The 16027-nt window shown below is 55.4% G+C and overlaps 2 protein-coding genes across 5 annotated transcripts in view; both read right to left on the bottom strand.

The window, feature by feature from the left end:
• Positions 1 to 1069: 1069 nt before the first annotated feature.
• On the bottom strand, positions 1070 to 6723 carry LOC105497323 (uncharacterized). The gene is made up of 2 exons (XM_071086213.1): positions 6711 to 6723; positions 1070 to 1744 (listed from the first exon to the last, which is right to left on the bottom strand). The coding sequence occupies exons 1-2, from the start codon at positions 6721 to 6723 to the stop codon at positions 1125 to 1127; spliced, it is 633 nt and encodes a 210-aa protein (XP_070942314.1). The 3' UTR covers positions 1070 to 1124.
• The window catches only part of LOC105497324 (calcium voltage-gated channel auxiliary subunit gamma 8), a 33256-nt gene continuing 18298 nt past the window's right edge, over positions 1070 to 16027 (bottom strand). For all 4 annotated transcript variants that reach the window (XM_071087771.1, XM_071087772.1, XM_071087769.1 and 1 more), the window contains 3 exons: positions 13133 to 13216; positions 11428 to 11568; positions 1070 to 9186 (listed from right to left, as the gene is read on the bottom strand). In XM_071087771.1, the coding sequence (XP_070943872.1) occupies positions 8429 to 9186; positions 11428 to 11568; positions 13133 to 13216 (983 nt within the window). In that variant the 3' untranslated portion in view covers positions 1070 to 8428. The remainder of the gene's footprint in view (positions 9187 to 11427; positions 11569 to 13132; positions 13217 to 16027) is intronic.

Here is a 16027-nt window from a genome sequence, read left to right as displayed (position 1 = left end):
CCTCGTCCCCACCCGCCCACCCCCCACTCTGCACCCTCTACCCTCCACCCTCAGGGCTATTTCGGGCTTGACCCGTAAATAACACCCGCACCTGTCGCCCGGCGCCTGTTGCCATAGGGATCCCGGGTATTTTAAGGGGACGAGGAAGGGGGGAGGGAAGCCGCCCGGGGAGGAAGGGGACGAACCTGATGGGACTTTCATTTCACTAAGGGGCAAGAGCGGCGCTGAGTCCCAGCTCCCCAATCTCCCGGGCAGCAGGAGACGGACGGGGCAGCAGGCCTGACTGGGGTTAAGGGGAGGAGAGGTGGAGGCAGGACCCCGGGTTTCAGGGAGGAGGGACTGAGGCCAGGAGTCTTGGGTCTCTGAGGGAGAAGCAGCCTCGGTACTCTAACTTCTGAGTGGCAGAGGAAGGGGGCCTGAGTACCCAGAATCCTGGATCTGAGAGGAGAGGAACCTGGTCTCCTGGGTCCTGGGCTCCTGGGTCTGAGGGAGGGGGAGCTGGGGGCCTGGGCTCCTGGGTCTGAGGGAGGAGGGGCTGGGGGCCTGGATTCCTGAGTCTGAGGGAGGAGGGTCTGGGGCCTGGACTCCTGGGTCTGAGGGAGGAGGGGCTGGGGGTCTGGACTCCTGAGTCTGAGGGAGGAGGGTCTGGGGCCTGGACTCCTGGGTCTGAGGGAGGAGGGTCTGGGGGCTGGACTCCTGGGTCTGAGGGAGGAGGGGCTGGGGCCTGGACTCCTGGGTCTGAGGGAGGAGGAGCTGGGCCTGGACTACTGGGTCAGAGGGAGGAGGGTCTGGGGGCCTGGACTCCTGGGTCTGAGGGAGGAGGGTCTGGGGGCTGGATTCCTGAGTCTGAGGGAGGAGGGGCTGGGGCCTGGACTCCTGGGTCTGAGGGAGGAGGCCAGGAGCCTCGACTTCTGGTCAAGGGGTTGGCAGACCCAGACTCCTGGACCTGGAGGAGGAGACTGAGGCCAGAACCCTGGGTCTTGAAGGATAGAAGGACTGATTCCCATGTTGGAGAAAGCACAGGCCTCAGCGGGGACCGGCTGTCAGGGACACAGAATGATGGCGGCACTCCTCTTCATCGAGTTTATTAGACGGGGCACCCCTGGAGGACCTTCCATGCAGTTTCAGCTCCCCCAGGGGCAGGGACAGAGGACAGCCGTGTGGCATGGTGGCAGGGCCTGATCTTCAACCCCTCGCTCCCTACCCCTCAGCCCTTCTGTGCATGGCCCAGGTGGGGCCCATCTTTCACCAACTCCTTCTCCCACAGTTGGCTGCTCCAGGCAGGCCTGGTGCCGACCTGAGCAAGGCCCTGGTGCACGCTGGGCCTCTCTGGACGTTTCCGATGGAGCACGCGTTTCCCCGCAATGTGATTGTCTGTGTCTGGTTCTTCCAGCAGACTGGGGCCGGGGCCAGGCACAGGAGGAATTCACCTTCACCTTGGCATCCTCAGCTCTACCCGGCACAGGGCCAGGCCACAGGCAGCCTTGGAAAATGTGCATGAGGTGACTCGAATGAATGGATAGATGAATGAGCAAAGGAATGAGCAGATGGAGTGAGATGATGGCACACAGACATCCCCATCCCAGCCAGGGGAGGGGCCCGCTGTGTTTCCTCAATGCCTGTGTGGCCCTGTCAGAACACAGCCCCCTCTGTCCTCTAATTGTCTGGACTACCTGTTCCCCCTCCAAGGGCAGAGATGGGACAGAAGTGGCTCTGAGATCGCAGGGCCTGGTACTTGGAAGTCCTCAGGAAATATTTTTTTCTTTTTATTGATCATCCCTTGACACTGTGTATGCTTCTGAGTCTCCACGTTGCTTTTTGTGCGAATCTCTGAGTCTTTCTCCAGCTTACCTCTCCCTGCCTCTGTGACTTCTCTGACACTTCTCTGATTTGTGTACCTGTCAGTCTCTCTCCTCCTCCTTTTCTCTCTTCTCTGTATCACCTTCTCGTCTTTGACTTTATTTCTTTGACTCCTTCCTTCCTTCCTCTTTTTTTTTTTTTTTTTTTTTTCTGAGACAGGGTCTTGCTCTGTGGCCCAGCCTGAAGTGCAATGGTGCAATCACAGCTCACTGCAACCTTAAACTCCTGGGCTCAAGCAATCCTCCTGCCTCAGCCTCCCGAGTATCTAGGACTACAGGCGTGAGCTACCACACTGCAGCTATTTTTTTATTTTTGTAGAGATGGGGCCTCACTATATTGCCCAGGCTGGTCTCAAACGCCAAGCCTCAAGCAATCCTCCTGTCTTGGCCTCCCAAAGTGCTGGGATGACAGGCATGAGCCACCATGCCTCACCAGGAAGTATTTCCAAGAACTGAATGAATGTTTCTGAAAATGAATGATGAAAGCCTGTTCTTCCCCTTCAGCTTGCTAGGTCTTGACCGGGTCTACAGGGGGAATCCCAGAGCGTGCCCGGCGCTGACAGCAGCAAGAGACAGGAGCCGGGCAGAGCAGCCCTGGCTAGGGAATCTGCCAGAGGCTAGCTGACAGCATCCCCTCTTCCCTGCCCCCTGAATTCATCTTCCCCTCCTGACCCTGGGCCTCCCCATCTCTCTTGCTCCTGCCTGCTACGACAGCTAATTGCAGGGTGCATTTTTCTGCCTGCCATCTCCCTGTCTGCATGTCTCCCTATTTCCTTTCAGTGTCTTTTTTTTTTTTTTTTTTTTTTTGCTCTTTTTCTTTTTTTGAGACAGAGTCTTGCTCTGTCACCCAGGCTAGAGTACAGTGGTGTGATCTTGGCTCACTGCAACCTCTACCTCCCAGACCCAAGCGATTCTCCTGCTTCGGCCTCTCAAGTAGCTGGAATTACAGGTGTGCACCACCGCGCCTGGTTAATTTCTGTATATTTAGTAGAGACCGGGTTTCACCATATTGACCAGGCTGGTCTCGAACTCCTGACCTCAAGTGATCCACCCACTTCGGCCTCCCAAAGTGCTGGGATTACACACGTGAGCCATCGCACCTGGCCTTTGTGCCAGTTACACACACACACAAACACAAAATTGCCTGAATTCCCGTTCCTTCTGTCTTCCCCCCAAATTCTCTCTCCCCTCCACTCCAGCAGGGCTTCCAACCCCACCACTGCACTGAACTGACATCTTGTCAAGATCACCAGCCCCATCCATGTCATCAAACCTCATGGTCACTCCGCTTTCTAGATCCTTCTCTGATTCTCAGCAGCCCTTGGCACAGCCGGCTGTCTTCTTCCCTTCTTGAAACACAAAGGTGCATTTGCCCTCTGTGACCCTCCTGGTTTCAGCCCACCTCGAGATCACTCCTAAGCTTGCTTTGCTACATCCCCTTCTCCTCAAGATGTAGATGTCCCCAAGGCTCTGGCCAGGGTCATTTCTCTGTCCCCACCCACCTGCTAGGCCACATCACCCAGTCCTGTGGCTTTAAATGTCCCCTATATGTTGACGTTTCCAAAACTTACATTTTTGAGCCATGACCTCTCTTTCCCCCAGACTCCAGTCTCACATATCCAACCGGCTATTTGATACCCCAACTTGGATTTCTCAAAGGCATCTCTATCTTGACACATCCAAAAGAGAAGCCTTGGTTTCTCCCTCCCAAAGCCGCTTTCCTGATCCCAGTCTCCCCGTTCCTGGTAACAATCCTCATCGGCGCCCATCAGAGATGCGCATGCCCAATTCCAGGAGTTCTTTTCTTCCTGGTTCCTTCTCCTTCCCTCCTCTATGACATCCAGTTCACCACCACTGCAGGCTCTGCCTCCAAAATCCCATGCCTTCTTCCACCTCCTCTGTCCCACTAACTGCACCTTGGTCCAGGCCTCCAGCAGCCTTAACCAGAGGAAAGCAACAGCCGGCTACCTCCTTCCTTCCACTTTGACTCCTGAAGTCTACGTATGCTCAGCCCAGCAATGTAACTCTGCTGTTCTTGTTTCAATAAAAATATGAGGCCAGGCGCAGTGGCTCACGCCTATAATCCCAGCATTTTGGGAGGCCGAGGCAGGTGGATCCTTTGAAGTCGGAAATTTGAGATTGGCCTGGCCAACATGGTGAAATCCCGTCTCTACTAAAAATACAAAAACATTAGCCGGGCGTGGTGGCACATGCCTGTAATCCCAGCCACTCAGGAGGCTGAGGCAGGAGAATCACTTGAACTCAGGAGGCGGAGGTTGGCAGTGAGCTGAGATCGGCCCACTGGACTCCAGCCTGAGACAGAGCAAGACTCTTTTTCAAAATAAATATAAATAAATAAATAAAAATATGATCATGGCATGCCTGTGCTCAACACCCTCCAAGGACTTCCCATCAGCTCTAGAATAAAATTCAGATTTCTTCCCAGGCATCCAAGGCCCTAACTGATCAGCCCCTACCCTGGGCCTCTCTCCTATCACAGATCTGCTCACCACACTGGCCCCCTTGAAGACCTGCTACTCTTCCGGGCTTTGGGGCTGCTTCCGGTGGACAGAATGCCTGGACCCCAGACTTTCTTACCTCTCTTTCCTTCTCACAATCCATGCCTCTGTGACCTCTGCCACAAGGTCTTCTCCAAGTACCTCATCTAAAGTCGTCCTTGCTCTGTCATTCTGTTACCACTCACTGTCACCCAGGCTGGAGTGCAGTGGCGCGATCTCGGCTTACTGAAACATCTGCCTTGCGGGTTCAAGTGATTCTTCTTTCTCAGCCTCCCAAGTAGCTGGGACTACAGGCACACCACCACACCCAGCTAATTTATTTATTTATTTATTTTCTAGTAGAGATGGAGTTTCACCATGTCGACCAGGCTGGTCTCGAACTCCTGACCTCAAGTGATCCACCAGCCTCGGCCTCCCAAAGTGCTGGGATTACAGGCATGAGCCGCTGCACCCGGCCTTGTGCTTAATTTTTAAAGCACTTTTTGGTTACTGAAATGATATTATTTATTGTTTATCTCTCCGGTGAGTATCAGGAGAGCAGGCCCTTGTCCGTCTATTTGTCACCACATCCCCTGGGCCTAGATTGGGTCTAGAACAGGTTGGCACTCAAGTATTTGTTGAATACTGGGAAAACAACACACCAGAAATGGAGCATTCCTTGACGCTGTGCTTGCTTCTGAGTCTCCACGTTGCTTTTTGTGCGAATCTGTCTCCAGCTTACCTCTCCATCTCCATCACCATCTCTGTGGTCGTGTTTTTGTCACCTCTGGGACTTTTCTGATTTGTGCACCTGTCAGTCTCTCTCCTCTTCTCTCTTCTCTGTATCACCTTCCTGGCTTTGACTTTTTCTCTGTCTGTGACTACTAGTTTTGGTCTCTCCTTCCCTCCCCCTCCCTCCCCATCTTGCTCTTCCTCGTGCCCACCCTCCACCTCATTCTCGTTTTGTTTGGCCTTCGGACTCTAGAACCCACTCTCCCCTAACCAGTTCATTCTGTCTCCCTCTTCCAGCAAATATTTGCTGTCTCTTTTTTCTTTTTTTTGAGACAGAGTCTTGCTCTTTCGCCGAGGCTGGAGTACAGTGGTGCCATCACGGGTCACTGCAGTCTCACCCTCCCAGGCCCAAGTGAAATCCTTTCGCCTCAGCCTCCTGAGTAGCCGGGACTACAGGCATGCACCACTACACTCGGCTAATTTTTATGGAGACAAGATCTCAATATGTTGGCTGGTCTGGAACTCCTGAGCTTAATCCACCTGCCTCATCCACCTGCCTCAGCCTCCCAAAGTGCTGGGATTAGGAGCCACTGCACCCAGCCAGATCTGTCCCTTTTAACACCCGCTCCGGCATCCCTCTTCTCTCCACCTATCCTTCTCTCTCACTCAGCACTTCTCCGTCTCACTAATTTGTATTCCTTTTCCTACGTTTCCCAGCATCTCTTCCTGAAACCGCCTTGGCAGAATTCTTCCTAGAGACCTTGACCTTCAGTGTCTCTTCCTGGTCCTTCCACACAGGCCTCGGAGAGAAATTCTGAACACTCAGCTGTGATGTGTACCCTTCCGCAGCCCTATATGCTCAAGATAAGGGCACGCAGAGCCCCTGGCAGCACCGCACCACTGCTGCCATGCCCTCCTCATGCTGCGTCCGTGCCTGTTTTCCCACCAGACTGGGAGCCCCTTGAGAGCAGGGCAAGATACAAATCACCTCGACACTCCCAGCACCGCCCAGCACAAGGCCTCAGGGGAGTCCTCAGGAAGTACTTGCTGAGCAAATATGGAAGGGAAGCCCACTGAGCACTGTCCCCTCTGCCTTCTCAGTGAACTTCAAACTCATCCCCTCCTCTCCACCCCCCAGTCCTTGCCCCAGCTCAACTATCATCCTCTCTCACCATCCTTAGAATAAAGCCTCAATCCCTCTGCCTGGAACTCAGGCACCTTTTTCTCTTTTGTTCTGAGACAGGGTCTCACTCTGTTGCTCAGGCTGGAGTGTAGTGCCACAATCCTAGCTCACTGCAGCCTCCAACTCTTGGATTCAAGTGATCCTCCTCCCTCAGCCTCCCGAGTAGCTGTGACCCCAGGTGTGCTCCACCACGCCCGGCTATTTTTTTTTTTTTAAATGTTTTGTAGAGACAGGGTTTTGCCATGTTGCCCAGGCTGGTCTCAAACTCCTGGGCTCAAGTGATACTCCAGCCTCAGCCTCCCAAAGTGCTGGGATTTTGGCATGAGCCACCATACCCGGCCACACTGGTACCTTTACACTCTGGCTTGTGGCTACTTTCCCGGCCTCATCTCCCAGCCCCACCTTGTACATCAGCATCCCAGAACTATCAGCACTGACCCCAATACGTCATGCTTGTTCGCTTCCCCCGGTTTTTACCCAAGTTGTTCTTTGGCCCCACAAGCCTTTTTCACGCCCTTCATCACCCGGAAGATGCCCACTCATCTCTTTAAGACCCAGAATGGGCATCATATTTTCCACAAAGCCTCCTCCGAGTGCTGCCCACTCCTGGCAGTTGGTCACTCTGTCCACTGTGTGCCACGGTACCCACTGTGGTTCCCATTCCAGCACCAATTGCCCTGCCTGGATGGCGGTGTTTGATGACAATAAACTGCTTGAGAGCAGGGCTAGAGTCTGTTTCACCCCTGGGTACCTGGATCCTAACACTTCCCAGTACCTTAGCAGATGGCCAAAAATGGCAACGGGCGAGTGGCTGAATGAATGAGTGACAGACACATGAGTCTGTAAGCCCCAGGGCTTCTCCTGCACACCAGACACCATGTCTATGCTTCACTATTTGTGTAATTATGTGCTTCCTCCCACAAGAGTGTGAGCTCCAAGGGCCAGTGCCCATGTTTTATGCTGTATTTCAGCATATCTCCACCTCTTACTCTTGTCTCCGAGTTCCTTCTTCCCTTTGTACGCCATTCACGTTAGGGTCCTGCTTAAACCCATTCCATGGCCCTCACCATCCCTAGAATAAAATCTAAACTCCTGGCCTATGAGTACCTGCACAATCTGGCCCTGTCTGTGTCTCCAGCCTCACCTTGGTCCCTGCTCACCTGCCTCACTACCTTTCAGCCCTCGCTGCAAGCTCCTTCCTGCCCCTGGGCCTTTGCAAGTGCTGCTCTGCCTGCCACACTCCACCCCAGCTCCGCCCTGCTGGCTTCTTCTCATCCTTTCACTGTCCACTGAAATCTCTTCCTCACAACTGGGTTAGGCTCCGTTGATAGAGCATTTCATAGCATCTCATTTCTCCTATAGCCTAACTGTAATTTATTGTGTATGTACATGATCGATTAATGCCTGTCTCATGCACAAGATGTTTACTCTATGAGATGTCGGGACCCCTGGCTGTTTTCCTGCCTCCTGCACGCTGAGCACGGAGCACAATGCCTAGCTTTTTAAGGCGCACAAATAAATTGCCGGTAATGAATGAACGAGGAGGCCCTTTCTGTGCCTCGTTCGTGTCCCCTGCTCCAATGCCTTCTTACATACCTGTGCCTGGTACACAGTAGGTGCTTAATAAGCCTTTGTGGAATAATGAATGAAAAAAATGAATGAATGCCCGCGTCCAACCCTTCTTTCTGCCTTTCTGCGTCCCTTAGCTGTGTCTCTTTATATAGGGCATATATATAGTTTGTGGGTGTAACTATGTATTTGTGTATTATGGGCTCCTCTCCAGGAGTTGGGCTGGGCTGGGCTGGGAGTCCCTCCCTCCCCTCCCCGCGCCCCGCCACCCCATGCACACAGCAAAACGTGAAAAAGAAAACATCTCGAAACTGCAAAAAACACCATGGCCCTCCCCCCTCCCCATAGAGCCCACAAAAAAATAAAACACGACGCTCCCTCACAGCAGCCCCCTCCCTCCCCTGCCCCCTCCCTCGGGGTCCCTGCTTCGGAGGGGGAGGAGGGCGGGGAGGGTGGGCGGGGGGCGGGCCCAGCAGTCTCCAGCGCGCTCACGGGGGAAAGCGGGGGCGCCCCCGACCCCGGCAGCCTCGATGCACGCGCGCCCGCGCACGCGCCCCGGACACGCCCCTCGGCTCCCCCGCCGCGCCCTACACAGGCGTGGTTTTCCTGTTGAGCGTGTTGGTGTTGGAGGCGGCGGCCTCCTTGGCCAGGGTCCCGGGGGCGGGTGCAGCGGGCGCGGGTGGCGCGGGCGCGGGCGCGGCGGGCGGCCCGGTGACCGTGACCGTGACGCCGCCGCCCGCCTCCTTGGGGAAGGCGTTGTGCAGCGTGAGGAAGCCGGACGCCCCCCCGCGGTCCCGCTCGGCGCCCGCCCCGCCGCCGCCTCCGCCGCCGCCCCCGGCCGCGCCGCCGAACGCCCCCACGGCGCCGCCGCCGCCGCCGGCCCCCGCCAGCCCCGCGGCCACGCTGCCCTTGGAGGGGTCGCGGCTGAGCGTGTACATGGAGATGTCCGTGGAGGCGAAGCCCGGGCCCCCGGGGCCGCCGGGAGACGCGTCCCGCGACGGCGACGGCTCGCTGGAGCGGGAGCTAGAGCGGGAGCGGCGGCGGTAGCGGAAGCGGTAACTGGGCAGACGGAGGATGGCCGAGGGGCCGCTCCCGCCACTGCCGCCCGCGCCCCCGCCGGCCTTGAGCAGGTCCGAGCGAGACTGGCAGTGCGCCTCGCGGCTGCGCTCGATGTAGATGTTGACGGCCAGCACGCCGATCACCTCGGCCAGGATGAACGACAGCCCGCCGAAGTAGAAGGACCAGCCGTACGAGTAGTGGTTTTTCTTCTCCTCGTCCCGCTTCGGGCCCGGCTCGCCGGCGTTGGCCGAGATGTACACGATCACGCCGATGATGTTGCTCAGGCCTGGGCGGGGACGGTCAGACGGGAGCCTCGAGGCCACCCCCGGCCCCTCCCCGGTCCCCGGCCCCGGCCCCTCTGCGCCAGCGGGCCTAGGCGCCACCCCCAGGCTAGACCCCTGAGTGGGCTAGACCCCCATCCTGGATCTGGCTGACCCAAGTCCTGCCGGAAGTGAACACAACTCCCCGCCCGATACTCTAGGCGTGGCCCTGCTGGTCTAAGCTCCAACCCAGAAGGCTCAGGCCCACTCCTAGCTAGCCCAGGCCTCATCTCCGCTGGTCTAACCCAGCCCCGGCTGACCTAAACTCCATCCCCCTGGTGGTGCAGGGCCGCCAATGGTCCAACTGCATCATGCGTGGTCCCAGCCCTGCAGGCTCAAGTACCCCCTCAGACAGTCTAAACTCCACCCCAAGGTGGTCCAGGCCCTGCCCTGAATGGTCCGGACACGGCCCTGGCTGGTCCAGGTCCTGCCCCCGAATAGCCCAGGGCCCACCTCTCCTGGTCTAACCCAGCCCTGACTAGTCTAAACTCCACCCCTAGGTGGTCTAGGACCCCAACTGGTCCAGGCAACACCCTAGATGGTCCTCGCCCTGGCTGGTTCAAGTCCCATCTCAGATGGTCTAAACCCCACCCCCAGGTGGTCCAGGCCCTGCCCTGAATGTACAAGACAGGGCCCTGGATAGCCCAGGTTCTGCCCCCGGATAACCCAAGCTCCACCTCTGCTGGTCTAATCCAGCCCTGGCTGGTCTGAACTCGGCCCTACGTGGTCTAACACCCACCCCCAGATGGTCTGGGCTGCCCCCACATGGCATAAACCCCACTCCTCTAGCTAAGGTCCCACCTCTGCTGGTCTAAACCCCAACCTCTCTGGTGGTAACTCCACCCCAAGTGGTCCAGGCCCCACCCCTAGGTGGCCTAAGCCCCACCCCTAGCTAGTCCAGGCCCTGCCCTGATTGGTCTAAAACCCACCTTTGATGAGTTTACAGCCCCTGCCCTGGTTAGTCTAACTCCACCCTTAACGTTATAAACCTGGGTTTTTCCCAAGCCCCGTCCCTCTGCTCCTTTGAACTCTGTTAATGATGTCATCCTGCTGTGACCAGGCCCTATCACTTATCTAAACCCTCTCTTCGTCATATAATTCCTGGCGGAGTATCCATTCTAGGCCCTCCCCTGCTGGTCAAAAATTTGCCCTTAATAAAGCAGGCCCCGCCTTCTACTCTAGGCCCCACCTCCAGCTTACCAAACCCCCCGTGCGGATCTTGGCCAGGGTCCTCCTCGGTCCCAGGTCCAGCTACTCCGGATTTTCAGGTCCTCCAAGCCCCACCCTTTGCAGATCTAGACCCACCCCCAAAGCACACCCTGCTCTTCAAATATGCAAAGCCCTCCCTCTTCTCTGTATTCTACTCCAAAAAAGCTCTGCCCCCTGGAATTTCCCAATGCTACTCATATGGGGTAGAAAGGGGGTCTTACCCCTTAATTACGTGCCTCTTAAGTGTTCCTGTCCTAGCTCTCTGCTCCTCTAGGCCCTAGCTCTTGAGACGGCCAATCCGAGGTACTGACTGGCTTTGGTCGGCCTCTTGCTTCAATCAGCCAAGTTGACTCTTTGTGTCCTTAAGGACATAACCCCTCCCCCTTTGGCTTTTCCAGGCATCACCCTGTCTTTTCTAGCCTCTCCTTCTCCAAATGGTAACGGGCAAGGGCCGATTCAGTCTCCCTCGACCAGCCCCTTTAGTTTCCACTTCACGGCCCTGGACGGTTTCCCAGGACTAGCCCCCTCTTGGATCCACCAAGGTCTCCAAAGACCAGCCCCTTAAAACAGGCTCCTCATCCGCGCCCAGATCACTTTCTACCTCTCCTGGGCCCGCCCTCCAAGGCCCAGCCCCGCCTCTCTATCCTCAAGAGCCCAGTTGTGTCTCAAGATCCCACCCCCTCCCCCAGCTCCTCCCCTTCCGTCTCCAGGACGGCGGGCTAAGGATCCTAAGCGCTCGGCGTCTTAAGCGCTAGACACCTGTCTCTGCCGCTTCACTCCTCCGAAGGCGTAGCGAAGACTACACCCACCTTACCCAGCGGGTGGCGATGGAGCTTGGGGACCGCCTAGGAAGGCTCCGGACCCCCGGGGGTGCTCGGGGCAAGGTGGCTTTGCAGACACACACACGCGCACATGCACTCACACACACGCGCGCGCGCACACACGCACTCGCGCGCGCAGGTGGGCCGCCCCGGTCGCCCCCTCCCTCTGCCTCTCACCTGCTGCCACGAACAGGATCCCTGCGCCCAGAATGATGTTCCTCTTGGACTTGTAGACGCGGGAGGCCGCCACGCACACGCCCCCAAGCAGCAGCAGGATGGCGCTAAGGATGGGGAAGATGCTGGAGGCCCGGACAACTCCTGCGGGGGAGGAAGGAAAGGAAAAGAAGGGAGAGCGAGGGCGGTCAGACGCGGCCCCCTGCGCCCCCCCTCCCGGCCCCCCATCTCGCGGCGCCTCCCACCAGTTATGTGATTTTTCCTCTCCGGCTGTGTTCTGGTTTATTTTACTGTTGCCTCATTCTCTCTCCTGTTTTTAAAATTTCTCTGTTTCTCGGTCTGATTCCCTCTCCCTCTTTTTCTTTGTCCTTTTCTTTCTTCCTCGGACTATTTTTCTCTCTCCCGGAATATCTTTTCCCCTCTTTGTTTATCGAAATCACTCTCCCTGTTTTTCTCCCAACTTCTCCATGGATCCTCTCCCTTTCTCTCTTTCTCATCCCTCCCTTCCTCTCGTCTGCGAATTTCTTTCTCCATATCCTGCAAATCACTTACTACCTCTCTCCACACCCCTCCCATTTTCTGCCTCGCTTCATCTGAGTTTCTCTCGCTCTCTCTCTACATTCCTTCCTCCCTCCTCCTCCTCCCTTTTCTGCCAGGCTGAATCTACTTCTGAGTTTCTCTTCCCTTCTTCTCCTCGCGCCCCACCCCCCTCGTTTTATTGCCTGGCTTCATCTATCTTTCTGGGTCTGTCTCCCCTCTCTCCTCTTTATCTTCTGGGCCTCATATGTCTTCATAGGTTTCCCCCCAACACCCCGGTTTTTCTGCCTGGCCTCATCTGTCTTCCTAGTCCCCGCCCCCAACTTTTTCTGTCTGGCTTCGCCTATCTTCCTAGGTCTCTCCCCCGTCTTTTTTTCTGCCTGACCTCATCTGTCTTCCTAGGTCCCTCCCCACTTCACCCCGCCCCTTTTTTCGCCTGGCCTCCTCTGGCCTCCTGGATCTCTCCCCTCCTTTAATGCCTGGCTTCCTCAATCTTCCAGGTTTCTTTTTCTCTCCACTCCCTTCCTCTCCCTTACTCCTTCCCTCCCTCCCCACCCCCTTTTAGGCCTGACTTCATCTATCTGAGTCTTTCTCTTTTCCTCCCTCCCTTCTTCCCCTTCTCTCTCTCCCCTCCTCCCGCTCCGCCCCCCTTGTCTCTTTCTCTGCAGTCCTTTCTTTCCACCCACTCTTAAAACCCCAGGCAACCAGATTTTGCGATTTCGGAGCCTGGCTGAGGCCGCAGCCAATCATCATTTAGGATTTGCCGCGTTCTCGGGGTAGCTACCAATGGAAACACAGGCTTTCCCAACCGGCTCCAGGGAGTGGCCCGTCCCCACCGCAGATTGCCCCATAGCCCTGCGGCGCGGTGGCCAATCCCAGCCCGGGATTCCACAACCAGTCACGGCGCAGAGTCGCCGCGAGGGCTAGAGAGAGCAAGGCGGCCAATGAGCGCTCAGGATCCTCCCTCAGCCCGCCCCAAGGTGAGAGGAGGGGGCGGGAGCGAGATCACTCAGCCAATCGGGGACCAGAGGATCTCACTATCTGGACTCGGATTGGCTGGGAGGCTAACCTCGGCGTGTCGATCCAAGTGCCTTCTCCCGGCGCCCACCCCGACGCCCTCGGGCTCCGCGATTTGACCCACTCCCCACTTCTGTCCCGGACCCCCACGTACGGAGTAGATACTCCGCGCTGTCGTGGTCGTAGTCCGTGTCCTCCGGGAAATGATTGATCTTCACGCAGACGCCTCTTTTCAACCCTGGAGGAGCGGGGAGGGCAGTGGTGGGGGTGGATACTTCAGGGTTGGGGGCGGGGCAACCCCACTGACAACCGACCCTGCCCTTCCCCAAATCCCTTCTGTCTCTGGGCAGCTTGGGAGACAGCAAGTCCCGGCTCCTGAGCCCGACTCGTGATATGGGACAAACTTGGAACTTCTGTGGTCTCCGTTTCCCCGCCTGTTAAAGAAAAGAAGAAAAGCAAGAAAAAAAACCAAAGTCTAACATCCAGCACTCACTGCAAGGCCATGGGACCTTGGCCCTGTAAGCTGGGCTAAGTTGCTCCAGCACTCTGGATTTCCTGCTCCCACCTCTATAAGAAAGAGGGTGTTGTTGGCTTCAATAATAGCAGGGCGCTTCCCACCTCTCAATTGGTTGAAAAGTCTGGAAATGCGTGGGGGGAAAAAAAAAAAAAACAAGGAAAGGGATGCAGAAGCCGGTGAGGACTACATTTCCCATGAGACCCCGTGAAGTCTGGAGTCCAGTTGTGAGAAGAGCAGTCGCAGTGGATCATGGGAGTTGTAGTCTCCAGTCCTGTAGGGGTGGAGGGGAGAGAGAGGGAGAGCGCTTCCAGTCTCTTTCTGCAGGGAACCTGGAACCTTCTGGAGAGAGATGGAGTGGTTGAAGCAAGCAGAGGTGTGTGAGGGGTGGAGTATGCCTCTAGGGGTCATGCATCCTCATCTCCTTCCCCTCCTAAGATGCTCATCCTCAGCTATTTTCTCATCCTTTGGGAACAGTTAATATTTTACTACCTCTAGCACATAGCTGGAGAAAAAATTAAAAATATAAATATAAATAATGTAGTTTCCTCAGCTGCTCAGTTCTGTCCAGTTCTGCAGGCCTGTGCCCATGCTGTGGAACATTTCGCTCACATTCTTTGCTGATGTAGTACTTTACCTGCAGCGGGCAGCTCAGGAGGCACCTTCTTGAGGAAGCTTTCCCTAGACACAGACACATATGCACACTCATTCCTCCCACCAAACTTGGGTCAGTTTCCTGCTCTGAGGTGCCCCGTAGGACATGCATTTGTTGATAGATGATCTTCGTCCTCGGCAAGCTGGGAGTTCCTGGAGGGGATAGGGCGTGGGAGTCCAATTCCTCTGTGTGTCCCAGCATTTCTTGGCACTAGGCCTGGAACACGGCAGACCTCAAGAAATGAGGGTTGAGGCCGGGCACAGTGACTCACACCTGTAATTCCTGCACTTCGGGAGGCCAAGGCGGGTGGATCACTTGAGGTCGCGAGTTCAAGACCAGCCTGGCCAACATGGTGAAAACCTGTCTCTACTAAAAATATAAAAATTAGCTGGGTTTGTTGGCGGGTGCCTGTAATCGCAGCTACTGGGGAGGCTGAGGCAGGAGAATTGCTTGAACTCAGGAGGTGGAGGTTGCAGTGAGCCAAGGCCATGCCATTACACTCCAGCCTGGGTGACAGAGTAAGACTCTGTCTCAAAAGAAAAAAAAAAGTGAAAGAAATGAGGGTTGAATGAAGAATGAATGAATGAATGAATGAATGAATGAATATAAGCATAGCAGAAGGTGAGATCAGAGGCAGACCATGACCAGCAAAGGAAAGTAGGGGAAAGAATAGGGACAGAGGAGGAACTGGGAAGAATTAATATAAGGGAGTGAGTAATACTGCCAAGAGCTAATGTGCGTTGGGTGCTTCCTAGGTGGGCCAACTCATCTGATGCTCCTAAGAGTCCTGTGAAATAGATCACATGGTTTGTGTCCTGCAGTGGCCAAATGTTAGGTATTGGAGTGTCTCCATCTTTTTCATTTTTTATTTTTTATTTTTTGAGACAGGGTCTCCCTCTCTTGCCCAAGTTTGGAGTGCAGTGGCACAATCTCAGCTCACTGCAACCTCTGCCTCCTGGACTCAAGTGATCCTCCTGCCTCAGCCTCCTGAGTAGCTGGGACTACAGGCTTGCGCCACCATGCCCAGGTAATTCTTGCATTTTTTGTAGAGACAGAGTTTCTCCATGTTGCCCATTTTGCCCAGGCTGGTCTTGAACTCCTGATTTCAAGTGATCTGCCTGCCTCAGCCTCCAAAAGTGCTGGGACTACAGGCGTGAGACACTGCGCTGGCCTCCACCACTTCCTTATTCTGTGTCCTTGCTGGTGTTACATAGGCCAACTTGCTTCAGTTTCCCCAGCTATAAAATGAAGAGAACAGGACCTACCTCATGGGACTGATATGAGGGATTGTGTCTAGGTGGAGATTTAGCACTTTGCCTTGAACACAATTAAGTGCTCAGTTGATAGCAGCTGATATATGGCACCCATTACCCAAACGTGGAAACTGAGGCACAGAAAGGGGTCATCATTTCACAGCTGATGGTGGCAACAAAAGTCAAACACACATCACGTATGTGAGCATCTGGGCTGTTCAACACTGTATTACCAGCATCTAGAACAGCGCCTAGTGCATACTGAGTGCTTAATAAGTATTTTTAATGAAAGAATGATTGAATGGGCCAGGTGTGGTGGCTCACATCTATAATCCTGGCAATTTGGGAGACCAAGGTGGGTGGATCACCTGAGGTCAGGAGTTTGAGACCAGCCTGGCCAACATGCTAAAACTCCATCACTACTAAAAATACAAAAGTTAGCTGGTTGTGGTGGCATACGCTTGTAGTCCCAGCTACTTGGGAGGCTGAGGCAGGTGAATTGCTTGAATCTGGGAGGCAGAGGTTGCAGTGAGCTGAGATCTTGCCATTGCATTCCAGCCTGGGTGAGAGAGCGAGACTCAGTCTCAAAAAAGAAAAAAAAAGAATGATTGAATGGGTCCACAAGGC

This window comes from Macaca nemestrina, chromosome 20 (genome assembly GCF_043159975.1).
Source record: "Macaca nemestrina isolate mMacNem1 chromosome 20, mMacNem.hap1, whole genome shotgun sequence".
Classification (NCBI taxonomy): domain Eukaryota; kingdom Metazoa; phylum Chordata; class Mammalia; order Primates; family Cercopithecidae; genus Macaca; species Macaca nemestrina.
The sequence above is the reverse complement of the archived record's forward strand: the minus strand, read 5'-3'. Positions and strand labels throughout refer to the sequence as shown.